At 46.4% G+C, this 27,622-nt stretch overlaps 2 protein-coding genes and 1 long non-coding RNA gene across 6 annotated transcripts in view; all 3 read left to right on the top strand.

The window, feature by feature from the left end:
* Window positions 1-27,622, top strand: part of LOC310851268 — a 204,054-nt gene that overhangs the window by 3,180 nt on the left and 173,252 nt on the right. The window lies entirely within an intron of this gene.
* Window positions 605-11,865, top strand: LOC310851215 (gastrokine-1-like). The gene is made up of 6 exons (XM_083753471.1): window positions 605-648; window positions 3,010-3,063; window positions 5,947-6,084; window positions 7,395-7,499; window positions 8,499-8,631; window positions 11,519-11,865. Exons 1-6 carry the CDS (start codon window positions 637-639, stop codon window positions 11,608-11,610), a joined length of 534 nt encoding a protein of 177 aa, XP_083609597.1. The 5' UTR covers window positions 605-636; the 3' UTR covers window positions 11,611-11,865.
* ANTXR1 (ANTXR cell adhesion molecule 1) overlaps window positions 18,124-27,622 on the top strand; it is a 268,335-nt gene continuing 258,836 nt past the window's right edge. For all 4 annotated transcript variants that reach the window (XR_014567574.1, XR_014567575.1, XR_014567576.1 and 1 more), the window contains exon 1: window positions 18,124-18,689. Coding sequence is in view for 1 of the 4 variants with exons in the window: in XM_083753288.1 (XP_083609414.1) it covers window positions 18,535-18,689 (155 nt within the window). In the remaining 3 variants the exon portion in view is untranslated. The remainder of the gene's footprint in view (window positions 18,690-27,622) is intronic.

The raw sequence follows: 27,622 nt of genomic DNA, 5'->3' as shown, positions 1-27,622 counted from the left end.
TTATTGTAATTTTATTGATGTTACCCGCCCTGAGCCTGGCTCTGGCCAGGGAGGGTGGGGTGGGGTATAAATAAAATTTTCTTATTAATAATAATAATTACTGCTTGTGTATTTTTCCTTATATCTCTGCAAACAAAGAGGGCTAGGAACTTGTTTCTAAGTGTCTCAATGAACCACACAAGAGTTCGAGAAGGTCCTGGGATGTCTCCACACACCTGCACGGTCTATGAGGACCCCACAGGCTGGGTGGCAGAGTGAGGCAGCTGTTGGGTTGCGTCAAGCATAATAATGGAAGGATCAGTCAATTTCGGGACCCTCAGCTCCTCCTTTTTCCAATCTTACATTTACACTGGTCGGAATCAAGAGAAAAGAGTGAAGAAATCACTGCAAAGAAATGGCCATCAGTCACCCTGCCGCAGGACACTTTACTTAGAGAGGATACTCAGCCTCGTATGTAAATATGTAACAAAAAATATTTAGCTTTCTCTCGAGCTTCCCATAAAGCCCAAATGAGAAAAATAAATGTTTGATTAGAGTGATGTGTATTTGCATACCATAATTCTCAAGCTATATAAGCTCTGGCGATTCCTTGCTCCTTACCCATCTTGGGCTGGATTCCAGTTTGGAGCCACAACCATGAAGACACTTGTGAGTACCTTCCTCAGTTTCAATCTCAAGGATGAAGTACAGATGTCCATCTCTTGGGCTTTGCTCTCACTAGGGACAAAGTTGTCACCAGGTGCTCAGAGATCAGGCCAAATTAGCTGAAGACTCAGTTGCTCACAGGTGTGTGATGGAAGCAGGTGTAGTCCGTAGGGGTTCTAGGTTTTTTCAAGGAGGTGGAACCCTAAGACTTGTGGGCTCCAACTGCCCCTATTCACCAGCTGGGTTTTTAAAATGTCTTTTGGTACCTGCGAAGGTCATCACTTCTTGGGTCTCCTCAAATAAACCAAATCTCTGATCATTTCCACTACAAGGCAACAGCAAAAGTGCATTTTGTCTGGGAAATGCTGAATGTCTGGCCCAAGACAGCCTTCATTTTTAGGAATCCCTGCAGACTCAGACCCTCCACATGTCGCGATTTGCCAGGGACAGTCCCAGATTTACAGAAGCCGTCCTGGTATCTGATTTGACCCTGGAATGTCCTACTTTTCCTTGTTGTTGTTGTTCTTTAGTCGTTTAGTCGTGTCCGTCTCTTCGTGACCCCCTGGACCAGAGCACGCCAGGCACTCCTGTCTTCCACTGCCTCCCGCACTTTGGTCAAACTCATGCTGGTAGCTTCGAGAACACTGTCCAACCATCTCGTCCTCCGTCGTCCCCTTCTCCTTGTGCCCTCCATCTTTCCCAACATCAGGGTCTTTTCCGGGAGTCTTCTCTTCTCATGAGGTGGCCAAAGTATTGGAGCCTCAGCTTCATGATCTGTCCTTCCAGTGAGCACTCAGGGCTGATTTCCTTAGGAATGGAGAGGTTTGATCTTCTTGCAGTCCATGGGACTCTCAAGAGTCTCCTCCAGCACCAGAATTCAAAACCAGCACCATAATTCAAAACATCACTTTTTGGGTCTCCTCAAATAACCAAATCCCTGATCATTTCCATTACAAGGCAACAGCAAAAGTGCATTTTGTCCAGGAAATGCTGATAGTCTGGTCCAAGGCAGCCTTCATTTTTAGGAATCCCTGCAGACCCAGATCCTTCAAGTGTCCGATTCGCCAGGGACAGTACCAGATTTACAGAAGCCGTCCTGGTTTCTGATTTGACCCTGGAATGTCCCGCTTTTCCTTAGGACGTCCCTATTTTCGTTGGAGGATACGCAGGCTTGAAAAACATTACGCTATGGAACCAGATTTTGGTTGCTGGTCTCATTCTGGATATATATTTTTTAAAAAACCCCAAAGATATTCTGGATTTGATCTGAATCAGCTGGCCTTTTACATTGTTTCATGAAATAAGAGGAGCAATGGAGATACAGAACTCCCCTTGCCATTGCAAAATAGATTCATTTGCAAACATTAGTAGTGGTAGTAGTAAGGTTTTAGTTTTTAAAATATTTTTATTAGTTTTAAAAATAGCAAAATACATATTCAACCAGCATAACTTGTATAAGCAATAGCTAATGGAAGAATGGCCCGTTTACAGTACCAAGAAATAGATGTAATTTTGATTTTTTATTATTTTTTATTATAAATATTATTTTTTTCACTGTAGGCATTCTGGTGATATTAATAAACTGGTATTATGCCATTTTGGGACATGGGTGGTGCTGTGGGTAAAACCTCAGTGCCTAGGGCTTGCCGCTCAGAAGGTCGGCGGTTCAAATCCCCGTGACGGCGTGAGCTCCCGTTGCTCAGTCCCAGCTCCTGCCCACCTAGCAGTTCAAAAGCACGTCAAAGTGCAAGTAGATAAATAGGTATCGCTCTGGCAGGAAGGTAAATGGCATTTCTGTGCGCTGCTCTGGTTCACCAGAAGTGGCTTAGTCATGCTGGCCACCTGACCCAGAAGCTGTCTGCAGACAAACGCCGGCTCCCTCAGCCTATAGAGGAAGATGAGCACGCCACCCCAGACGGGCAGGGGTACCTTTGCCTTTTATTATGCCATTTATCCTCAGGAGTACAAGGTTCAAGTAAAAAGACAGTGGAAGACAGTCCTATCCACAAACAGGACGATAACCTCTTATATTTTTGCGATAGCCAAACGTTTCTATTTACTTCTGGAATCAAGTGGAATTATTATCATTAGCATATTATATAAAATCTCACCACACTGCACAAAAATCCTTGAATTAATTTTAAACGAAATGCTTTTTTTAAAAATGTTCAACACATTATTATTATTATTATTATTATTATTATTATTATTATTATTATTAATATACCATCCTTCATGCAAAGATCACAGGGTGGTTTACAACATAAACATCAGTGTTCTATTCAAGCTGGTCTTTCACAGACAAAGGAAATGTGTACTTGGCAATTTAAAATTTGACCCTCTCATTTTCCTTCTGCTCTGCAGATTCTTCTTGCCAGCCTCCTGGGACTGCTTATTCACTCAGCGATTGCAAGCAACGTAAGTAGCCAACTTTGCTCCCATTTCTGCCTTCCTGCCCCGAAACCTCTCCTGCTGCTAACCTCTGCATGCACAAGTGGCTTGTTTTAATCTGTTTTTAGTCAATTGTTATTTTAAATGCTTGAATGTCTTAAATTCTTGCTCCCAATTTATCTTAGGGATAATTTTATTGCTTTATCATTTTCGGTAAACCTCTCTTGAGGTTTTATGTGTGTTTGCGCATTTTTACGATCAGCAGTGTTACACATTTTATGAAATAAATAGATAGATGATAGATAGATAGATAGATAGATAGATAGATAGATAGATAGATAGATAGATGATAGATAGATAGATTAGATAGATAGATAGATAGATAGATAGATAGATAGATAGATAGATAGATAGATGATAGATGGATAGAGATAGATAGATAGATAGATAGATAGATAGATAGATAGATGATAGATAGATAGATAGATAGATAGATAGATAGATAGATAGATAGATAGATAGATAGATGATAGATAGATAGATTAGATAGATAGATAGATAGATAGATAGATAGATAGATAGATAGATAGATATAGATAGATAGATAGATAGATAGATAGATAGATAGATAGACCAAATGCCACAACAAAGGAATCACAAGACAGAGAAACCAGTAGGAGAACACTTCAATCTCCCAGGACATTCTATACAAGATCTCAAAGTAGCTGTTTTACTACAAAGGAATTTCAGAAATAGACTGGAAAGAGAAGCTGCTGAATTGCAACCTATCACCAAACTTAAAACCATGGAGACACCTGGTCTGAACAAAGACCTTGGATTCTTATCTCATTATACATGACAAAGCCATTTTTCACCTTCTCACCCCTTGCTTTTTCCTGTAAGACCTATTGCAGTCGTTAAGAGTTGCCAACAGGCTCATCACAGCTATCTGCCAATCACCCATTCCCACCACCCTTCTGAGTAATACCCCTCCCCACCTTCTCACTATATAGAAGGGTCTGGAAACTTCTGTTTCAGTGTATCTGAAGAAGTGTGCATGCACACGAAAGCTCATACCAAGAAATAACTTAGTTGGTCTTTAAGGTGCTACTGGAAGGAAATTTGTTTTGTTTTGCCACAACAAACTTAAGTTAAAAAAAGGGGAGAAATGGGACTCAGCCTTTTTTTCAATTTTTTTTTTTATTAATTTTCCAAATTTATAACAAACAGACAAACAAACAAAGAAACAAAAATCTTAACTGTAATATTTCCACTTTTGTTAACATTGTTGGATGACTTCCTCGAATCCCCCTGGCTGAGTTTCTATGTATATCATTGTAACAGTTTTCCAAAACTATTTTCACATAAAATTTACTTAGTCAATTAACATCTTTCTTTCTTTTCATTTTATCTTTAAACATATTATTCTGTAACATCACATATTTAAATCCTAGGCCAATCTGGTATTTGCAAGTATTTCTATTTAGATTATCTTAGCATATTTAACTAAATCGTCTTTAAATTTCTTCCATTCCTCCTGGTGCTCCTCCTCCTTCTGGTCACGGACTCTTCCGGTTAGGTCGGGAGGCTCCCAAAAATCCATCATCTTCATCTGCCATTCCTCCACTGTTGGCACTTCTTGTATTTTCCAGTTTTTAGCCAGCAAAATTCTAGCAGCAGTTGTGGCATACAAAAACAATCTAATATCTTTCTTGGGCAATTCCAGACCTATTATTCCAAGAAGAAAGGCCTCTGGTTTCTTAATAAATGTATATTTCAACACTTTTTTCAGTTCATTATAAATCTTCTCCCAGAGGTCTTTCACCTTGGGACAGGTCCACCACATATGATAAAAAGTACCTTCTTTTTCTTTACATTTCCAACATAAATTATCACTCTTATGGTAAATCTTTGCTAATTTTACAGGAGTTAAGTACCATCTATACATCATTTTCATGACATTTTCCTTTAACACGGTACATGCAGTGAACTTGATCCCTTTCCTCCACAACCTTCCCCAGTCTTCAGGAATGGGACTCAGTCTTGTCCAGAAGCCATGTGACTCCATTTGCAAGACATGCCTGAGACAGATCGGTTGGTCAAAACCTATCGTATGAGTTAGGAAGTCCCTGGGATGAGGTCGGATCTCAGATCAGCGGTGAATTTACCAGCTGGCGGTAAATGATCCACTTACTTCCAGGAATCTGTAAGGATGCCTGGAATGATGTCAAAGATCAGGTGACCAGGGCTGTTCTGTTACAACTCCCTGACCGAAGAATATTCTCCCCCAGGGATGTTCTGGACTGCATCTCTGATTCACTGCAGCATCCTACAGTCATGCTGGCTCAGGTGATGGGAATTGTCGTCCAAAATATCTGGGTGGCAGGGTGCTATGTACTGAGTTGAATAGGATCCAAAATGCAGCAGTCTGATTGGTCCTAGAACAATAGGATTCAGAATGCAGTCCGAGTATATTTCACAGGGGGAGGCACCAGTCTAGGAAAGGCTGTCGAAAGTTCAGTCCCTGGCCATCTCCAGTTAAGCAGATAATAATAATAATAATAATAATAATAATAATAATAATAATAATAATAATTTATTCTTTATACCCCACTCATCTGGCTGGGCTACCCCAGCCACCCCGGGCGGCTTCCAACAAAATATTAAAATACCATAATACATCAAATATTAAAAGCTTCAAATATTAAACAGGGCTTCCTTCAGCCTAGGAGAGCTGCTCCCAGGCTACATGGCCCAATGGCCTGACAGTAAGTGTTCATTTGTGCCCTGTGAATCAGACCTGCTTGCTTTCCACTGCAGCCGCAGTCCTCCTGGCTGGACCACGTGATCTTGTTTGCTGGTCTCCCCAAAGTGCCTTGTAGGAGTCTGACGGTGGATCTCTGTCTCTAGGCTATCCAGCTCATAAACAAGGGAAACGATGGAGGAACCGTGTACCAAACAGTCAACATCAACCACAACACCAACGTCGCTGCCTTCAACATTTACTCTGGAAGGCATTCCACCAACGCCATTGTGGACTACAACAGCGTAAGTTTCAAAGCAAGCCTTTCAGCCGCAAAGCTGTTCACTCTGTGCTGGATACTCCCTGGGGTGGGATCTCGCCGCAGCAGCTAGGCAAACCTGTTAAACTCTCCTGAAAGGGATGTATTTTGCTGCCTCAGATGAAGGAAAAGATGGTTCTCCCACTGGGGAGGGGTGCAGTCAGAAGCTATGTTATACACCCCGCCTAAACCGGTGTCTACCACTTATTTTATTATTATCTTATTTTATTTCATTGCGTTCATATCCCACCTTTTCCTCCAAGGAATCGAAGGTTCTCCCCCTCCTCATTTACTCCCCCCAACACCCCTGTGAGGTAGGTTAGGCTGAGAGGCAGTCACTGGCCCAAGGTCACCCAGGGAGCTTCATGGCCAAGTAGGGATTCAAACCCTGGACTCTTGCAGGTCCTGGGCCAACACTCTAACCCTGACCCAGCCACTGTGATCCACACGGCGGTCACCTCCAGACTGGATTATTGTAGCTCGCTCAATGTGGGGCTGCCCTTGAGACTGACCCAGAAACTCCAGCGGGTGCAGAATGCAATGGCGAGACTCCTTACGGGGTCCTCGGCAAAGGATCATTCACCCGGTGCTATACCAGCTGCACTGGCTCCTGGTGGAGTACAGGACCAGGTTTAAGGTGCTGGTTTTGACCTTTAAAGCCCTCTATGGCCTGGGACCCTCATACCTATGGGACTGCCTCTCTTGGTATGTCCCACGGAGGACCTTATGGTCTTCAAACAAAAACATCTTGGAGATCTCGGGCCACAGAGAGGTTAGGCTGGCCTCAACCAGAGCCAGGGCTTCTTCGGCTGTTGCCCCGACTTGGTGGAACGCTCTGTCACAAGAGACTATGGCCCTGCAGGACTTGACATCTTTCCGCAGGGCTTGCAAGACAAAGCTGTTCCACCAGGCCTTTGGCCAAGGCACGGTCTGACCCCCTCCTTTGGTAATCCTCACAGAACTCTAGCCAAGTGGTTGCCATTAATTTGATTTTGAATTGATTTTAGAATGCATTTTAATTAATTGATTGATTTTATGTAAACTGTGTTACTTTTACTGTTGTTAGCTGCTCTGAGTCCGGCTTCAGCTGGGGAGGGCGGGATATAAATAAATTATTATTATTATTATTATTATTATTATTATTATTCCACACTGGTGCTTGTGGGGCTGGCACTGGCTCTCTCTTATGGGGTTGTGGGTTTTCAGTACTGTACTGAGTCCTCATTTTATTCTTTGATTTTGAACTTTCCCGGGGCCATGTCTCGCGTAACATATATTTGCCGTTGTGTCTCCCAGGGGGTTGTCATCTATCACATGCCTTTCAGGAGGCTATGTGTCATGTCCAGGATGAATCGGCAAAGCTTTCCAAGTATCTCAAATCTCGAGAGCATGATGCACGAGGTACGTCAAGGCGGAGATACAAAACTGGGGCTGGTCCCCAAATATGTGGGGCAATCCAAATGGTGCCCCGCCCCCTCCAGTGAAGGAATATGCGGGACAGAAATCATTGGGAGGAATAATAGAATCACAGATCACCTAGCCCCACACCTTGCAATGCAGGAACCAGAGCAAAAGTATCGGACAGGTGGCCAGCCAATCTCTGCTTAAAAACCTGCAGTGAAAGAGAAAACATTTTTTAAAAACTTAAAAAACTTCTATTTACCAATTGATTGATTTAAAAAAGAGAACATACTTCAATAACAGACAAGAAGAAAGAGAATGAGAGAGAGAGAGGAGGAAAATGCAAATGGATTAAAAATAAACATACACACACTGTGGCCGATTTGGAAGGTTCCATTCACAATCCCATAATAGTATTATTATTGGGGGGTGGGGGTCGTAACATTGTCTTCCCTCAATTTTAATTATTTTATTTCATTGAATATAACAATACGAACGTACCAATTTTTTAATCCCAGCTTTCCCCTGTGAGCGCCCAAGGTAGCCTACTTGCAAACAGAATGCTAGAAACTGTACCATCTCTTAACCATTCTCAGGCTTTCTAGCATTAAAACTACTGATATGAAAGCAAAGCACCGCAGCTAAGTGCTGTGGAATAACACACACAAACAGACTCTCTCATTACCTGCCCCCCGATACTTTTTTATTTTTTATTTTTAATTTTTTTTATTTTCAATGCAAAATTACAACAAAAATTACAAACATTGAATCCAAAATAAAGCAGTACAAACAAGAAGAAAAACACAAGAGGGGAAAAACCCCACACATCTACAAATAAATCCATATCATCATTCTAATCTAATCATTACATACATATACATATTGACTGACTTCCTTTGACCTCAAAATTTTTACTCTTTCTAAGTTGTTGTACTTCATTCAAGTTGGCACCCCTGGACCTAGGCATGAATGGATCTGTCCTTTTGTTTTTGTTCCCAGGGGCATCCCTTGAACACCCTTCACAGAAGCTATGGGATTTCTCGCAAGGTGGTCACAAACATTGCTGACTATGGTGCTCCCGCCCAAGCCATTTGCGGAGGCATGACTACTTACTGGGCTACCGAGTTCCAAAGTGAGTTGGGCCAGAATTTCATAACATTTTAAAGGGATGACCACACGTTTTAACGGCTTCTGTAGTGATGCGTTGAGGAGATCTTTGCGTTACATTGGTAACTTCATTGGTCTCACCCTCTTTTAAAGCCTCCTAGGTTGGTGGGAGGAAGTTCCACAGTTTAACTATGTCATTCAGCCTGGGCAGCGACAGTCACCTAGTCTGGAAGGGGGGGAGAGGGAACTGAATGTGAGGGAGGGAAGGGCGGAAGCCCTAAATGAACTGATGACAAGTCTGCCATTTTCCACACATAATAAATAACAACAACAACAACAACAATACAGTGGACGCTCGGGTTGCAAACGTGATCCATGCAGGATGCACATTCACAACCCGCAGTGTTCGCAACCTGTGTCTGCGCGTCTGAGCATGCGTGGGCTGCGATTTGGCACTTCTGCGCATGCACAGCTGCCGAAACCCAGAAGTAACCCGTTCCGGTACTTCCAGGTTTTGGCAGTCCGCAACCCGAAAAAACACAACCTGAAGCGGACGCAACATGAGGTATGACTGTAATAATAATAATAATAATAATAATAATAATAATAATAATAATAATTTTTATATTCCACCCTCTTCAGCCAAACTGGTCTCAGGGCAGCTAACATCAAAGTATATAATACATTAAAAACATAAAATCCAGCAACTGCCTGAAACACAGCTTAAAATCAGATTAAAACACGGCATGCAATGGGACTAAATTGGCAAAGGAAACATCAATCCCATTGTACTGACGGCAGGCAGCATGTTGCGAAGGAGCCCCCTTCATAAAAACCTACGGCAGGCTTCCTCAACCTCGGCCCTCCAGATGTTTTTTGCCTACAACTCCCATGGACCCTAGCCAGCAGGACCAGTGGCCAGGGATGATGGGAATTGTAGCCTTGAATCATCTGGAGGGCTGAGGTTGAGGAAGCCTGACCTAGGGTGTGCTGTCCCATCAGAACTCTGTCCCATCAGAACAGCATTACAGGGATGATGGACAAGGGGGTTATCAGTAGCTACTAACCACAGTGATTACGCTCTTCCTCCATGGTTGGTGGTGGCAATGGTTCTGAATCCCACTTGCTAGGAACAGAGGCACATTTAGGGCAGTGCGACTGGTTCCCTTGCACTGGGCGCTGAACCTGGGGGGTGCCATAGGGGGCTGCAACTATGACGTAGTGAATTGAGCAGAACAGAAGGCAAGGTGTGTGGGGTGTGTGTGAATTTTTGCCTCACTCAGGGCACTGCTGAAATCTTAAAGACCAAAGTCTGCCTCTGCAGGAAACCACAGGAGAGTAGAGTTGCTCCTGCATTTGGTTTTGGTGTTTTAAAAAATAAATTACAGTGGTATCTCAGGTTACAGATTCCACTAACCCAGAAATAGTACCTCGGGTTAAGAACTTTGCTTCAGGATGAGAACTGAAATTGCGCAGTGGCAGCGGGAGGCCCCATTAGCTAAAGTGGCACCTCCGGTTAAGAACAGTTTCGGGTTAAGAACGGACCTCCAGAACGAATTAAGTACGTAACCAGAGGTACCACTGTATAGGTTTAGATGACTTCCCTGGATGCCAAGATACAGATTTGTGACAAGTACTCTTTGGTGACAGAAATCCAGCAGAGAGTTAAAATCGCAAAATATGTAGCAAAGTAAAGTGCTGAAATATAGTCTGTTAGACCTTTAAAATACCCTCTTCTAAGTTGCTTCCAAAGTTCCCCACTTCCCTAGCACAGAAAGAGACCACACATTTGGTTAAGAAAGGTTTACTTACAGACTCTTCAAACGTCAGGTTCATGTGCTTTTTCATATAGCAGTTAGAAAACACAGGCAGTAAATTTAGGTTCCAATGTGGTGAATGTTCCTAAATTATTTGTATAGAAACATAAAGATGGCTTGCTGAAGCCACAGGGTCTGAGCTTGGAACAACCCGTTCAGAACTCCTTACCAGTAGGGTTCACACGGTGGAAGAAATGGTGGGAAAGTGAAAGAACAAAGAGCTTGATAAGCCTCCCACCCCCAAGGTGAGGAGGAATGACCGCCTAGCTAAGCCTGGCAGGCCAGCTTACTCTATGACATTAACCCATTCATGCATTGATTAGACTTGAGCATGTTGGTTATGTCACACGGGTCACGTTTGCGAGTTTCCCATTTATGTACTATATCTGGCTGGCCACTGTGAGAACAGGATGCAAACTGATCCAGCAGGCTCTCTCTGTGTAAATGGCCTCAGTCCTGTATTCCTGAAAGAGCATCTCCACCCCCATCATTCAGCCTGGACACTGAGATCCAGCACCAAGGGCCTTGTGGCGGTTACCTCACTGCAAAAAGCCAAGTTACAGGGAATCAGGCAGAGGGCCTTCTCGGTAGTGGCACCCGCCCTTCAGATGTGAAGGAAATAAGCAGCTATCTTATCTTTAAAAGACATCTGAAGGCAGCCCTATTTAGGGAAGTTTTTAATATTTAAAGCTGTATTGTTTTTAACACTCAACTGAGAGCCGCCCAGCAGTGGCGTAGCGTGGGTTGTCAGCACCCGGGGCAAGGCAAGTAATTTGTGCCCCCTAACCTGTGGATTTGCGCCCCCTAACCCTAACCCCCAGATGTTGCGCCCGGTGCGGCTGGCTCCCCCTGCACCCCCACGCTACGCCACTGCCGCCCACAGTGGCTGGGGAAACTCAGCCAGATGGGCGGGGTATAAATTAATAATAATAATAATAATAATAATAATAATAATAATAATAATAATAATAATTCTCACGCATGTTTGGAAGTACAGATTATTTCATTTCTGAGAGAGTGTTTCAAGACTCCTGCTTGGCTCTCCATAAAAAGTGTGTAAAAAGTAACAATGGAAAACTTCCTTTTCCTTTTCAGGGCCCCGCCCCTTGGTTGAAGGCAAGGGCTGCGCAGGCGTCAATCTGCTCATTCTGGACATCGACTTGTGTGGCGGCATCTCCCTCTTCTAGCCAGGATCAGCACCAACATCTGCTCCAGGCCAACACAACTTGTGACCTGCCCACCAAGACAATGGCCATCCCGTCGCCTTGCCAGCTGCCAGGGCCTGTTTCAAGTCCCAAGGCTGGGTTGGGAAGGACACAGGAGGTCAAGGCCTGATGACCTCCCAACAATTGCTCTCTAATTTCATTTGAGGACTGGTTCCTGCAGGGGCCGTCAAAAAGAAAATAAAATCTATAACTTAAATAAAATAATTTAAAAATCCATGGCAGTGTATGCAGCAGTGTAAAGATCCCCCCCTCACCAAAGCCCCATAGAATCATAGAATTGTAGGGTTGGAAGGGACCCAGGGGTCATCTAGCCCAACCCCCTGCAATGCAGGAATCTCAGCTGATGCATCCATGACAGATGGCCATCCAAACTCTGCTTAAAAACCTCTGAGGAAGGAGAACCCACCCCTTTCCAAAGGAGTCTGTTCCACAGTTGAACAGCTCTTACCGTCAGGAAGATCTTCCTGATGTTTAGTCAGAGTCTCCTTTCTTGCACCTTGAATCTATGCTACACTGGCTCTCAGTGCTACTACCACTACTACCTAGAGATGCCATCAGGAAGGTCCTGGAACCCTTCTGCAAGCAAAGCGCTGTGACCATATTGCTACCCAGACTGTGAAATAAAAACCAGAAAGTCCAAAACTTTTCAAATCCAACTTCAGCTGCAGAATTATGGTGGAACCTTAGACAAGTCACTGGTCTTTCATACACACACACACACACACACACACACACACACAAATTTTATTTGTTTTCCATTTAATATTATATATTCACATCATTATCCACTATGCCACCCGTCAACTTCCTTCTTTCCCGCCTCATGGCTTTCAAAATTAACCTTTATATCATTGCAGTTTTTACGTTTTCCAATTCTAATTACTCTCATTACAGAATGACTCAAAGTTTAAATAAATATAGAAGGATAGAAAATTTATCTTTCCAAGTCTTTGGACAACCCTCCAAATTTACTCCAGTCCTTATGGAACACTTGATTGTGCTGGTTTTGGATTTTTCCTGTCAGCTTTGCCAGTTCTGCAAAGTCCATCATCTTCATCTGCCACTCTTCTTTCATTAGTACTTTTGTTGTTTCCATTTTTTGGCTGAAAGAATTCTTGCCGCAGTCGTTGCATACATAAACAGTCTTCAATCTTCCCTTGGTATCTCTTCACTCACCATACCCAATTAAAAAGGTTTCTGGTTTTTTTTAACAAAAGTATTTTTAAACATTTTCTTTAACTCATCATATACTAGCAAAGACCAGTGACTTGAAATGGGAAATGGGGAACAAATCACTAGTCTTCAGAGCCGACTTCCCCATAGGGCTTAGTGGTGTGTTGCGCCAGGGCGCCAGCCTCTCAGGGGCGCCCCAGCGAGTGGGGGAGCTGCGCGGCTTTGCCAGCGGCCTCCCCTTTCCTTCCTGCATGCCCGCCAGCTGCTCCCCGTCAACCATATGGCTGGCTGGCATGCAGCTTCCTCCCAAGTCTTCGCGGGAGAGCGATCCCTGCAGAGGCTTAGAAGAAGAAGAAGAGTTTGGATTTGATATCCCGCCTTTCACTCCCCTTCAGGAGTCTCAAAGCGGCTAACATTCTCCTTTCCCTTCCTCCCCCACAACAAACACTCTGTGAGGTGAGTGGGGCTGAGAGACTTCAGAGAAGTGTGACTGGCCCAAGGTCACCCAGCAGCTGCATGTGGAGGAGCAGGGAATCAAACCCGGTTCACCAGATTACGAGACTACTGCTCTTAACCACTAGACCACACTGGCTTAGGATGGAAGCTGCGCCCCCGCTGTCAGGTGTGCATGCAAGAGACGGCCCTGAGACCAATAGGACTCTGCAGGACTGGGGACTTCCTAAGTTTGTTCTGAAGAGGCAATGCTCTTGCCCCATAGGTGAGGCCGACTGGTAACTCACAGCACCTGGTGGCAAGAGCCAGGAAGGGATATAAGGTCAGCATTTTCCCTTCGGCTCTTTGCCACAGCAACACGTTCCCTGCCTCACTGCGTTTGACTCCTTGCTTCTTGATCCTTGGACCCTTGACATCGTGACTCCTTGCTTCTTGATCCTCAAACCCTGACTTTGCGACTCCTTGCTTCTTGATCCTCAAACCCTGACTTTGCGACTCCTTGCTTCTTGATCCTCAAACCCTGACTTTGCGACTCCTTGCTTCTTGATCCTCGGACCCCTGACTTCGTGACTCCTTGCTTCTTGATCCTTGGACCCCTGACTTCATGACTCCTTGCTTCTTGATCCTTGGACCCCTGACTTCATGACTCCTTGCTTCTTGATCCTTGGACCCCTGACTTCGTGACTCCTTGCTTCCTGACCCTTGGGCCTTTAACTTCATGACTCCTTGCTTCTTGACCCTCGGACCCTTAACTTCATGACTCCTTGCTTCCTGACCCTCGGACCCTTGGCTTCTTGACCCTTGGCTCTCTGACCCTCTGACTCTTGGCTTTCTGACTCCTGGCTTCTGGACTCCCATTCCTGCTGCCACCCCACCATCTTGCCCCCAGTCCAGACGTCCCCAGCCAGGAATTAGATCACCCGTGAACCAGACCGTGACACCCGCTAACTATATGGCTGGTGGGCGCACAGCTTCCCTCCCAAGCCTCTGTGGGGATTGCTCTCCCGCAGTGGCATGGGGGAGAGTGGCTGGCAGTGCGCAGCTTTGCCCCCCCCCATCCGTGGTAATTTGGGGATGCTGAGGGGATATTTGCACCCCAGCGCCGCATCTGCTAAAGACGGCCCTGCTGGTCTTTCATCCTCATCATTTCTATTCATTTTCCCCCCTGCACACAGAAAGCTAGTGGCTCTGGGAGAAGAAGTGTTCCAGCCCAGGCTTCAATCCTGAGATGTTAGTTTTCTGTTTAGGATTTTTAAAACTCCACATTTCATTAAGAGAAGAGTTAAGGCACCTACAGCTCCATTCATGAAACCAAGATGCACAGAAAATTTCCAGTGAAGGCACCCAGGCTTAATTTCTGCACCACATAAGCAACAAATGGATCACAGGGCCTCACATCATGCACCATACCCACCCACAAGTTTTCAGACCCAGTCCTCTTCTTTTGCATCTCTGCACAGAGCCACAATCTTATTAAAAAGTACAGTCATACCTCGGGATAAATGTGCTTCAAGTTAAGTATTTTCGGGTTGTGCTCCGCGGCGACCCAGAAGTAACAGAGCGTGTTACTTCTGGATTTCGCCGCACGCGCATGCACAGACGGTCAAAATGATATCACATGCATGCGCGGAATGGCAAAATGTGACCCGTTCACGCACAGACGCACGTACGTGGGTTGCGTTCACTTCAGGATGCAAACGGGGCTCCGGAACGGATCCCGTTCGCATCCCGAGGTACCACTGTACATAAAAATCCAACCAAGGGGTTCATTAGCAACATTTTTCCAGATCCAAACTCATTTCTCTAATGGTTTTTGAGTAAGCATATTTGCTTCCCATTTTGCTTGATAATTATTTTCTTATGGGGTGGGGGGCAGGTTTTATGTTAGGGGGTGCAGAAGCAAGTTATGTGCGAGGCAATCGCTCAGTTAAGTGTTTATTATTTATTTACCTGACTGGGGGGGGGCAGCTGTCCCCCCCGCACCCCCTGACTATGCCCATGATAATACAATAGACAATGTTTATGTCAGATACACACGTGCACACAGTCAGCTGTGATGGGTACAAATTTCACTTGAGCCACTGGGTGTCGCCCTTGAGCTCCCTGGGGCTGAATCTTGTTCAGCTTTCCAGATTCGGTGCCTGTGAAGTTCTTCCCGCTTCCCCAATTTCCAGCAGGCGCCACTGAGGCCCGAAAGGAGCATCCAAGAAATGTCGGGGGTGGCGGCGTGGGGTTGGGTTTTGTTTTCGTTTTGAAACCAGGCTCGTGCTCCTTCGCTCCTTTAAAAGCCTGGGAGCAGATTACACCCAAAGCCCGCCTTCTGAGAAGGCTGGTATAATCACTGAGAACGAATTTTGCAGCAGGGCGAATTTTGCAAAGTAAGGAAACACAGGCTTGTTAAAAAAAAAAAAAAAAAGACAGCCCCCCCCCCCCCTGGATTCCACACATGGAGGAGAAAAGCAGGCAGCACTGACCCTCAGCTTTGGTGCAAGAAAGTCCTTCTTAACGGCATTGTTCATCAACATCATCAAACCTTTTATTGACATCACATAGGTAAAGGTAAAGAGACCCCTGACCATTAGGTCCAGTTGTGGCTGACTCTGGGGTTGCGGTGCTCATCTCGCTTTACTGGCTGAGGGAGCTGGCGTACAGCTTCCAGGTCATGTGGCCAGTATGACTAAACCGCTTCTTGCGTACCAGAGCAGTGCACGGAAACACCGTTTGCCTTCCCACCGGAGTGGTACCTATTTATCTACTTGCACTTTGAGGTGCTTTCGAACTGCTAGGTTGGCAGGAGCAGGGATCGAGCAACGGGAGCTCACCCTGTCGCGGGGATTCAAACCGCCGACCTTCTGATCAGCTAGTGCTAGGCTCTGTGGTTTAACCCAAAGCGCCACCCACGTCCCACATCATTAAACCTTTTATTGGCATCACATACAAACATCCAAAACAAATCAATACAGAATTACCACTTCCCCAGTGGCACAAAACATTTGCTAAAAGAAAGGAGGCCGAGCAGTCTATCATCACATCTCTAGGTCTCCAGGGAGATCAGACGTCTGCAGTGTATTTCGATGACAAAAAACCAAATAGAGATATTTAGCCACTAACTTGGTGAGCTCCTGAACGGCATTGTTAAACTGTGGAATGGCATTGTTAAACTGTGGGAGGGAGGCAGGCATGGCCACCAACCTGAATGGCTTTAGTTTAAAAGGGGATTCGACAAATAAATGGAGGAGAGGTCTGTTTGTGGCTACTAGCCAGGCCCCCCCCCCCCCAAGCTGGAACTCAGTTCCAGCACCAGGTGGGCTCCCTTGTTTTTATAAGAGAATAAAGGAGGCAATGGATGAGCCTCACCCTGGGAAAACCTCCTTCATGATCAAGGTTTCTCCCCTCCCCTTTTTATTGATGATAATCAGCTAAAGAGTTTGAGGATCTATACAACTGTTTAACATGCAGAAAACAGCATTCTTAGAGAAATCAAAGACTGGAACTGAGGGAAGCCGGGGGTGGGTTCTGAGGGGGGGGAAGAATGCGGGGGAAATAAGGATATGTTTCTGGATAATATGTTTTGTTGTTGTTGTTGTTTAGTCGTTTAGTTGTGTCCGACTCTTCGTGACCCCATGGACCAGAGTATGCCAGGCACTCCTGTCTTCCACTGCCTCCCGCAGTTTGGTCAAACTCATGTTCGTAGCTTTGAGAACACTGTCCAGCTGTCCTCTGTCGTCCCCTTCTCCTTGTGCCCTCCATCTTTCCCAACATCAGGGTCTTTTCCAGGGAGTCTTCTCTTCTCATGAGGTGGCCAAAGTCTTGGAGCCTCAGCTTCACTATCTGTCCTTCCAGTGAGCACTCAGGGCTGATTTCCTTCAGAATGGAGAGGTTGGATCTTCTTGCAGTCCATGGGACTCTCAAGAGTCTCCTCTTGAGTCTCCTCCAGCACCAGAATTCAAAAGCATCAGTTCTTTGGCGATCAGCCTTTATGGTCCAGCTCTCACTTCCATACATCACTACTGGGAAGACCATAGCTTTAACTATACGGACCTTTGTTGGCAAGGTGATGTCTCTGCTTTTTAATATGCTTTCTAGGTTTATCATTGCTTTTCTCCCAAGAAGCAGCCGTCTTTTAATTTTGTGGCTGCTGTCACTATCTGCAGTGATCATGGATCATGGAGCCTAAGAAATTAAAATCTCTCACTGCCTCCATTTCTTCCCCTTCTATTTGCCAGGAGGTGATGGGCCCAGTAGCCATGATCTTCGTTTTTTTGATGTTGAGCTTCAGACCATATTTTGCGCTCTCCTCTTTCACCCTCATTAAAAGGTTCTTTAATTCCTCCTCACTTTCTGCCATCAAGGTTGTGTCATCTGCATATCTGAGGTTGTTGATATTTCTTCCGGCAATCTTAATTCCGGCTTGGGATTCATCCAGCCCAGCCTTTCGCATGATGATTTCTGCATATAAGTTAAATAAGTACTCCTGTTGTTCCATATCCAGTTCTAACTGTAGCTTCTTGTCCCACATAGAGATTTCTCAGGAGACAGATGAGGTGATCAGGCACTCCCATTTCTTTAAGAGCTTGCCATAGTTTGCTGTGGTCGACACAGTCAAAGGCTTTTGCATTGTCAATGAAGCAGAAGTAGATGTCTTTCTCGAACTCTCTAGCTTTTGAATTAAAAAAAAAAAAAGTTTTTTTAAAAAAAGAGAGAACAAAGGAGGCGTCCCAGCTGCTGGAAAGCAAGGGAGGAAGGGGAGAAGGCTCTTGGGCTCGGATCCTGCCCGCAGGATCCCCCCAGGCCACGTCGAGCAGAGTTTGCAGGATCCCGCCAGGATCTTGCGCGCTGCGCCGTCCTTTGTGCGTTTCTCGCGCCCTCGGCCGCTAGATGCCGCCGTCGGGGCTCTTTTTGGGCTGGACGGCGGGGCAGGACCACCCCCACCGGGAGAGCAGCCATCCTGGGGAAGGGGAGGGAGAGCCTTCCCACATTCTCCGAAATCTGGGGCAAAGGCGCGGAGGGAAAGACCCGGGGAGAAGCCTCCGGAAGCCGCCTCTCGCCTTGCAGACGGCGGCGATGCTACCTTGTGCGCGCTGCCAGGAGAAGCGCCTTTGAAAGGGCATCATCTTCTGCAAACGGGGAGAGCAGCCCTCTTTGCCCTCTTTGCGCGATCGTTCCCTGGGGTCTGGGCGCCGCGCAGCCCTGCATGGCGAGGGCGTGAGGCGGAGGAGGCGCGCAAGTGGCCCGGGGCTCGCTGGATCCTGCCCCGCCATGGCTGCCCGCAAGCCGCCGAGCCCCCCGCGCTGGGGCTGGCACGCTCTGCTCTTCGCGACGGTGCTGCTCGCCTGCGGCGGGCAAGGCAGGAGCCGGGAGGACGGCGGCGCCGCCTGCTACGGGGGCTTCGACCTCTACTTCATCCTGGACAAGTGAGTGGCTCTCGGGGGCGACCCGGAGGGAGCTTTGGGCAGGCTGCCCACGAGCTCAGGGGCATCAAAAGGCCAGCAGCTGTCTTACCCCCACCTCCGTTTAATCAGTATTATTATTATTATTATTATTATTATTATTATTATTATTATTATTATTATTATTATTATTATTTCCACCCAGGGCAGGTTGAAAACCATGTAAAGCAATTTGCATTCATAAAAATAAGATGGGTCTTGAAAGCGCACATCTCAGGCCAGCAGAAAGAGGTCTTACTTTTACCCCCACCCCCAAGGACTCTTCCAGGTTCCTGTTGCATTTCTCGCTCTAGCTTATCTCGGTTTGAGAAATGTATACAGCAGCAGCAACAGGTCCGTTTTGCAGCGATTGCAATTGGGTTGGTGATTTGTGCAGAGGTTGCCCCTTGGAGCGCTCTTCTGCCGTTCCCTATGTGGCCAACCATGGAACTAGTGATGGCCACCGACCTAGATGGCTTTCAAAGAGGAGTGGACCAATTCGTGGAGGAGGCGAGGGCTTTTGAGGGCTGCTGGCCAGGATGGCTCTGCTCTGCCTCCACAGTTGGCAGAGTGATGCTTCTGAATCCCAGTTACTGAAAAGCGCAGGAGGGAAGAGGACTCTTGGGCTCAGGTCTTGCTTGTGGGTTTCCCGTTGGGGCATCTGGTTGGCCACTGTGAGAACAGAACACTGGGTTAGATGGGCCATTGGCCGGATCCAGCAGGCTCTTCTTATGTTCTGAAGGGAAATACATACATGTGTTTCACCTAGCAAAGCAAAGTTTGGGGAACTTTTGAAAAGGAAGTAGCTAAGGGATGCTATATTTTTGACCTCCGGTGTTGCTGAACACGCCATCGTGCCACTTTGTTTTCTCCAAGAGAGATGGAGAGGAACCCGAAACTTCTTCTCCTGAATTGATCCTCAGACTCTGGATTCTAAGGAAGAAACTTGCAATTTGGCCAATGTGTTGGAAAGTGCAATTGTTGTGGCTTCTCCTCCCCACCCCCAATGTACGTTTCTCTCCCTTTAACTCTGAGTCACTTTTTCTTTGTTCCCAGCTAATGAAATGCACATTTCTCCCTTTGCTGCTTTCTCTTGCTTAATAGTGTCCAGAGATGATATAAAATGCTTACTCATGTTATTTACCCCACAGCTGACTCCATGCCATTGTGTTTACATAAGAGGCTTACGGTTGCGTTTACAATATTTGTCCAGCTGTGCGAGTGCCCGAGAATAGAGGGACGGGACTTTGGGCAACATTAATAGAAGTAGGCATGTCATAAGATGGGGAGGGCAAAACCCAAACAAAAGGCCCCATCTAGGCTTGGATTCAAAAAGCTGCTCTCACGGCCCCAAGAGGCTGGGCATGGGCCTTGTGGAAGTTTTAATTTTCCTTCCTCAAAGAGCAGACCCTTTCACACATGGAGCATCTCCTCAGTTTCAAAATAGGTTTGTTTGTTTATTTATTTGTTGCTTATAAATATAAATCCCCACCTTTTTCACCAGGAACCTCAAGGTAAGAAACCTGGCTCTCGCTCCCTCCTCATTTAATCCCCACAACAGCCCGGCAAGATAGGGTTAGGCTGAGAGGCAGTGACTGGGCCCATTGTCACAACCGTAAATTTGAACTCTGGTCTCCCAGGTCCAAGTCCAACACTCTAACCACTATGCAACACTGCATCTTGTGGTTTTCCAACATGGTCTGAAGTGGGTGCACTCTGAGAAGGACAATCTTACTGTGGAGATCTTGCTGTCTCAGTCTTTTTTTAAAATATATTTTTTATTAAGTTTTCATATTTTTCCTTTTTCCTTTGTCACATTCATATCAAAGCATATCATCACATGCAACTTTGCTCATACTGAGCCTCGACTTCCCCCCTCTTAACATTTCTACATCACCCTGTTTACCTTCTTAATTAAAAAAAATTACTTTAGTATTTGTAAATCAGTTTCAAAAATTATCATTACAAAATATTTTAAATCTAACCTGCAAACATTCTCAAATGTTTACAATGTTCTTTCATATATTGTATAAATTTACTCCAGTCCTTTTCAAACAGTTCATCACGCTGGTTTCGGATCTTCCCCATCAGCTTTGCCAGTTCTGTATATTCAATCATTTTTATCTGCCATTCTTCCAAAGTTGGAAGTTCCTGCTGCTTCTTTTTCCAGGCTAAAAGTGTCCTTGCAGCCGTGGTAGCATACATAAACATATTTAAGTCTACTTTTGGAATTTCTTCTCTCACAATACCCAATAGAAAAGCCTCTGGTTTTTAAATAAAAGTATATTGAAAAATATTTTTCAGTTCATTGTATATCATATCCAAGTAGGCTTTAACTTTACTGCACATCCACCACATATGGAAGAAATTCCCTTCCTTCTCCTTGCATTTCCAACATGCCTTTTCTGTAGTTCTATACATTTTAGCAAGTTTAAAAGATAAAGGTAAAGGACCCCTGACAGTTAAGTCATATACCATCTATACATCATCTTCATTAAATTTTCCTTAAGTGTTGTACCTACAGTAAATTTAATTGTTTCTGTCCATAGTCTTTCCCACTTATCAAATTCAATATTATGATCATAATATTGCTGTCCCAGTCTTTAAAAATCTATCTCATTGGTCACATTTTTATTTGGCCCCTTCTCCGAAGTCAGAGCTTAGAGTGGCACAGGGGAGGCCTCTTACGTTCTCCTCCCAGCACCCCTCAAGGAAGGGCCAGGCTGGCAGAGTAGTGGGAAAGAGCGAGGGAGATGGGTCATGATCACCCGCGGGACTCCACAGGCTGGGATTCTTCCCGATGTGAGTCTCGCGTTCCACGTTGGCGCTCTTCTTGAGCTGGCCATTTTCACATCGAAAATGCTTCCTAAGAGCCATATGGCAAGACCCTGGACTCCTTTGGCCTAGAAAGGGCATTGAAACAGCCAAAGAAAAGAAATGGAAAATGGCCAACACCTCCCCTTCTGAATGTTGTCATTCGGTTACTGGAGCAATGGGTCTCAGCCGCTCAGCCTGGGGTGGCAGGAAAACTGGAGTGGGAGTGAAATTGTTTGCAGGCTGCGTTCAAACACATACTTGCTTCTCAAAGTGGGCAAGCTTAGTTGCTGGTCCAGGAGGCCAAGCCGAGAGCCCCCAGAATGGCAACTGGGGCAGAGGGAGACCCCCGAGGGAAACAAAACGACATGCCCCTTCAGAAAATGAGGAGAAAGCCGCTCCGGTTTCCTGCTTTAAAACACAAGGGCTGCCTCCAACGTCTTGTGCTGGCCGCTTTAATTTGGGTCTAATATTTCTTCTGGAGTGCCAAGTTTCATGGGATGGGGAAGGGAAGGCCACAAGGGTGATGAGGATTGCAGATTGCTCGCACTTTCTGAGAGATCAGAGTCGGGCCCAAATGCGCTCTCCGCCAGGGAACCCAAAACGCTTCCTGGGCCCGGGGTAACTCTGCTCAATTAATAGGGCATTTATTGACATTTATTGCATGGGGAATAATGCGTGCAGCTCTAAGCCGCCTCACCTCCAGAAAGATATTGTAGAATTGGAAAAGGTGCAGAAAAGGGAAAGTGAAATGATCCAGGAGATGAAATAACTCTTTTGTGAAGAAAGGTGGCAGCATTTGGGACTTAAAGGCTTAGGGAAGAGGTGGATAAGAGGCCACATGAGAGAATTTTATAAAATTAGACATGACTTTCGAAGGTTGTCAGGGTCCTAGTTGTTGCTGATTTTACTACAGTGATACCTTGGGTTACATACGCTTCAGGTTACATACGCTTCAGGTTACAGACTCTGCTAACCGAGAAATAGTACCTCGGGTTAAGAACTTTGCTTCAGGATAAGAACAGAAATCGTGCTCCGGCAGCGCAGTGGCAGCAGCGGGAGGCCCCATTAGCTAAAGTGGTGCTTCAGGTTAAGAACAGTTTCAGGTTAAGAACGGACCTCTGGAACGAATTAAGTACTTAACCCGAGGTACCACTGTACCGGGTTGTTTAAGAGGGCATGTAATTGGTGGTGTGTTAGCCAGGGCATTTGGGTGTCTTCTAGTTTGTCTTCTATTTCTTGTGCTGATAAGGGTTTGCTATTTTTGTAGAAGTCTGTTAGGCAATGTAAGCCTTTGGCTTGCCAGGTTTTTATCTGGAGGTTTTGTGCTGCCTGGTGAAATAATGGGTGGCGTGCCAGGGGAATTAGTGGGGATGGGGTTGGGGACAGTTTGCCTACTTCTGCTTTCCATGCTTTAAGCATGGTCTGTGTGAACCTGTTTATTGTTGTGGGGATTTCCCTCGGTTTGTTTGGGAGGAATGGGTATGCTGTGGTACGAGTACCGTATTTTTCGCCCCATAGGACGCACCTTTTCCCCTCCAAAAATGAAGGGGAAATGTGTGTACGTCCTATGAGGCGAATGCAGGCTTTCGCTGAAGCCTGGAGCCTGGAGGTGCGCACCGACCCCTCTCGCTCTCCAGGCTTCACGCAGATCTCCGCAAGCCATGGGAGCCCGCATCGGGCTCCCATGGCTTGCGGAGAGTTGCTTGCATGCTGAAGCCTGGGCGCACTGAGCTCAGCACGTCCAGCCTTGCGCAGCTCTCCGCCTTCCCCCGCCCCAGCCTGGGGGGGGGAAATAATTCCCCCCCTTTATTTTCCCCCCAAAAAACTAGGTGCCACAGATACAGTATTTACTAAACAAAGGGAAAACAATACTTTATACTCTACTCCAATTTTTTTGCGGCCGACGGAGCCTCCCACATCCCTTCTGCATTGAAGGTGTACCACGCAAAAGTGGTTTCCACCCTCTGTTATGCTGCCCCGCTCTGGGCCCCAGGGTCCAATTTAACATCGCTGGGGACATTGCAGAATCAGTTTCTCCGTCGCCTTCTGAAACTCCCCATGTGTGTGAGCAACACATCCATACGTCTGGAGTTAAGGATTGCATCATTGGAGACTGTCATCTGGAAGCGAGTCTTTGGCTATTGGCTGTCCAGCTGGCATAGGCTTCCCGACCATTACCTCTTTCAGTGCCTCTGGCGGGATGACTTTGTTAATCCGTGGGTAGGAAAAATCCATGCCAAACTTCTGAGCATCGGAATTTCCCCAGCGGACTCCTTAAAGATGAACCTACGCTCAGCCAAAAGCCTTATCGAGCAAAGATTAGCAGACATTGAAAATCAACACAACCTCTCCAGGGGTGGGGGTGTCTGCTCCCCCAGGTATCACGGAATAACCCCACCACTTGGCCTTCCATCATACATGTCATCTCTTTCATCTGTACCACACCGACTTGCATTTATTCGTGCAAGGTTCAATGTTTTTCCATCGAACCTGCTGAGCCACAGATTTTCCAAGGGTTTGGTGTCTCCGCTATGCGAGTGTGACGGGAAAACAGTTGAATCTCTTCCACATATAATGTTCAACTGTCCCCTACATAGCATAGCCAGGACTAAATTCCTGGGTCCTGCTTTACTGCGCTTGGTTGGCAGGCCTGTTGAGTCACATGCCGCACTGCTTTTGCAGGATACAGATCCTTCTGTAACTCTGCAGGTGGCGAGATTCCTGAATGCGGTTATCTCACACACAAAAACCACCAAAAAACAACAACAACAACAAAAACTAATCGGACAGTTATGATGAGAGTGCATGACGGATCTCGTCTCCAGTTCTCCTTTTTCTGTGAACCGTCCCTTGGATCTTTCCGGGCCCCAAGCTGTTATTTGTCACTGCTCAATGACCCACCCTTGCATCGTGGTGTTCACCTTCTGTTGTTAGATATATTGGTCTTTATGCTTCTGTGCTTTTATGTTCGTACATATTTTATGGGCTAATAGCCGTATAAATAAAGAATTGAAAATTGGAGCCTGGTGTGCTGCTCTGGGTGCTGGGGTCGGCGGAAGCTCGGCCTTCCCCTGTCCCAGCCTGGGGGGGAAAATAATTTCCCCCCCTTTATTTTCCCCAAAAAAAACTAGGTGCGCCTTGTGGGACGGTGCATCCTATAGGTATTTTCAACTGTGTCCCTCTCCAGGTGTACTCACCATGCCCACTTCCATCCCTTTTCTTCCTAATGTAACACTAATGTCTCAACAAATGAAACTGATCTGTAGAAAATGTGACTTGAAAAAAAAGAGACATTGTACATACTTTTGTAAACCAAGAAGTCTTTAATAAAAAAAATGTTTTTTTAAAAAAAGGAATTATACATGGCTTGGAGAAAGTGGAGAGGGGAAAGTTTTTTTCTCACTCTCTCATAACATGACAGCCCACAGATATCCCTGGAAGCTGGAAGATTCAGGACAGGTTAAAAAAAAGGGCTTATTTGTGTAGCACTTAGTCAAACTATGGGATACGGGTGGTGCTGTAGTCTAAACCACTCAGTCTAGGGCTTGCCGATCGGAAGGTCGGCGGTTCGAATCCCCGCGACGGGGTGAGCTCCCGTTGCTCGGTCCCTGCTCCTGCCAACCTAGCAGTTCGAAAGCACGTCAGAGTGCAATTAGATAAATAGGTATCAATCTGGCGGGAAGGTAAACAGCGTTTCTTTGCGCTGCTCTGGTTTCGCCAGAAGCGGCTTAGTCATGCAGGCCACATGACCCAGAAAAACTGTCTGCAAACAAACGCCGGCTCCCTTGGGCTGTAAAGCGAGATGAGTGCTGCAACCCCAGAGTCATTTGCGACTGGACTTAACCATCAGGGGTCTCTTTACCTTTACCTTTAGTCAAACTATGGAACTTTCTCTCATGGAGGAGGCAGGGATGGTCACCAACCTCAATGAGTTTCAAAGAGGAAAAGGGCCAGTGGCCTTGCTTTGCCTCTACAGTTTGTAACAGTGGGTCTCAGCCGCTTCGCCTGAGGTGCAAGGAGAATGGGTGGAAGGGCTTCTGGGCAAATGGAAGGTGATGGGCTCTCCTTCCTTGGGGGTTTTTAAGCAGAGGTTGAATGGCCGTCTGCCATGGATGCTTTAGCTGAGACACCTGAATGGCAAGGGATTGGTCTAGAGTAGTGGTGGCGAACCTATGGCATGCGTGCCAGAGGGGGCACTCAGAGCCCTCCCTGTGGGTACACGCGCCGTCCCCCCAGCACAGAGCCAGCAGAAGGCAAGGGCGGCGCGTCAAATCCTCAGCTCAACTTGGGCCATGTGAGCGGTGGGTCAACACAGGAAACTCCACTGAAGGAGCGGGATTCGATGCCCGTCAGGGCGCCAACTCTCTCCAAAACAGGGGTTGCAACTATTCTTTGCTCTGAGTTCATTGCGCCCAATTGCGCGGAGGTTTCGGATGCTGCAAGAGCGGGACAGCAAAGAGCCGAAATCCCCAAACTGGTCCATCTACTGCAGTGCCTTTAGGGCTCCTTTTGCTCAGCCGTTCCACGCGGGATGCCCAGACCGAGAAGGCGCCCTCATGGCCAGGGAGGCGCAAAGGGAAAGGCCAGGTGGGGCATTGGTCCCATTCGCATACACGACGCTATCCCCAAGCAGGCGCTCGTGTTGTTTTCAAAGGCTGGGCGTGGATCCTGGGACTTGTGTCCGAGTAGAAGCGCCTTGGATGGGGCGTTGGGGTTGTGGGCAAAACCGAGCCACAACCCCCAGGGTGCACGTTTTCCCTTGCGGAGCCTCCGCTATGGGTGGCACTTTGTGATAAATACCTTTGTGATAAATAAATATGGCTGCTGCCATAGCCACGGGTCACCTCTCCAGCCGGGAGAGGCTGTGCAATACTCCCACCTCCCGCAAAAGCCCACAGGAGCTGCACACCCTTTAAGGAGCGCACGGCTCCTGTGGGCTTTTCTACGAGGAGGGAGAAGGGACTGACTGGCCACGTCAGTCCCTTGTCCCTCCTGAGGAAAAGCCCGCAAGAGCCGTGCGGAGTTTGTGTGCGGCTTTTGGGGGCTTTTCCTGCCTGCCTCCCCCCTGCATTCGCTTCATAGGACGCACACACATTTCCCCTTCATTTTTTGGAGGGGGAAAAGTGCGTCCTATAGAGCGAAAAATACGGTAAGTGGGTTTGGGGGTTGCAGTTTGGGCACTCGGTCTCTAAAAGGTTTGCCATCACTGGTCTAGAGGACCTGTGGAGGTCCCTTTGAACTCTCCAATTCTGTGAGGCAGCAGTTTTTCTGAATACCAGCCCTGGAAACCACAGGAGGGGAGAGCGCTCTTTTGTTTCCCACAGGCCTCTGGTCGGCCACTGTCAGAAGAGGATGCTGGGCCAGATGGGTCATTGGCCTGATCCTGCAGCCTCTTCCGGCGTTCTTGTGTTCAAACGAATCAGAACGAATGCTCGTTAAACAGGCCCTCTGGAAGGGCGCTCACTCTCTCCTGTAAATAGGGCAGCTTCCGGTGGGACTAGAGTCTGCATTATCAGAGGCATGGAGGACTGTCCTCAGTTGACAGGAATATGGAGAGGGGAGGAGAGTGTAATGGCAAGCAGTTGAGTCAAACGGCAAATGCTATTTGACCCTCTTGTTTACCATTTCTTCCCGCATCTGTATGTCTCTGCCAGCTGTGGGTAACTCTTCATCCACAAATGCTGCTGCTGCCATAATGCTCCTTTGTCACGAAAGTGCTCTAGGACTCTCTAATGTGGTTTCTCCAATATTTTAATATGCGCTGCCCAGAGAAGTTTACTTTGCTTGTTTATTTACCAGCAAGATTTACATGCCCCTTAATCAAAAACACCTCTGAGCAGTATACATAAAACAATATTACATACAAGAAAATACCAATAAATCAAGCAGAAATATAATTTTTCCAAGTATGAACAAACCCAGCAGTTTTAAAACAAAGATTCTTAAATTTGGATAGGGTTGCCTAAACAAAAAAGTAAAACCCAGTCTGATTGCTATAGACTGGCCTCCCCCAACCTGAAGACCTCCAGATGTTTAGGAAGACTCCCATCAATACCAGCTGGCACAGCCATGGGATGCAGGGGCTCATGGGAGTTGAAGTC

This window comes from Podarcis gaigeae (genome assembly GCF_964106915.1).
Source record: "Podarcis gaigeae genome assembly, chromosome: 8".
NCBI lineage: Eukaryota > Metazoa > Chordata > Lepidosauria > Squamata > Lacertidae > Podarcis > Podarcis gaigeae.
Note: the sequence above shows the minus strand (reverse complement) of the source record. Positions and strands in the feature narration are given on the sequence as shown.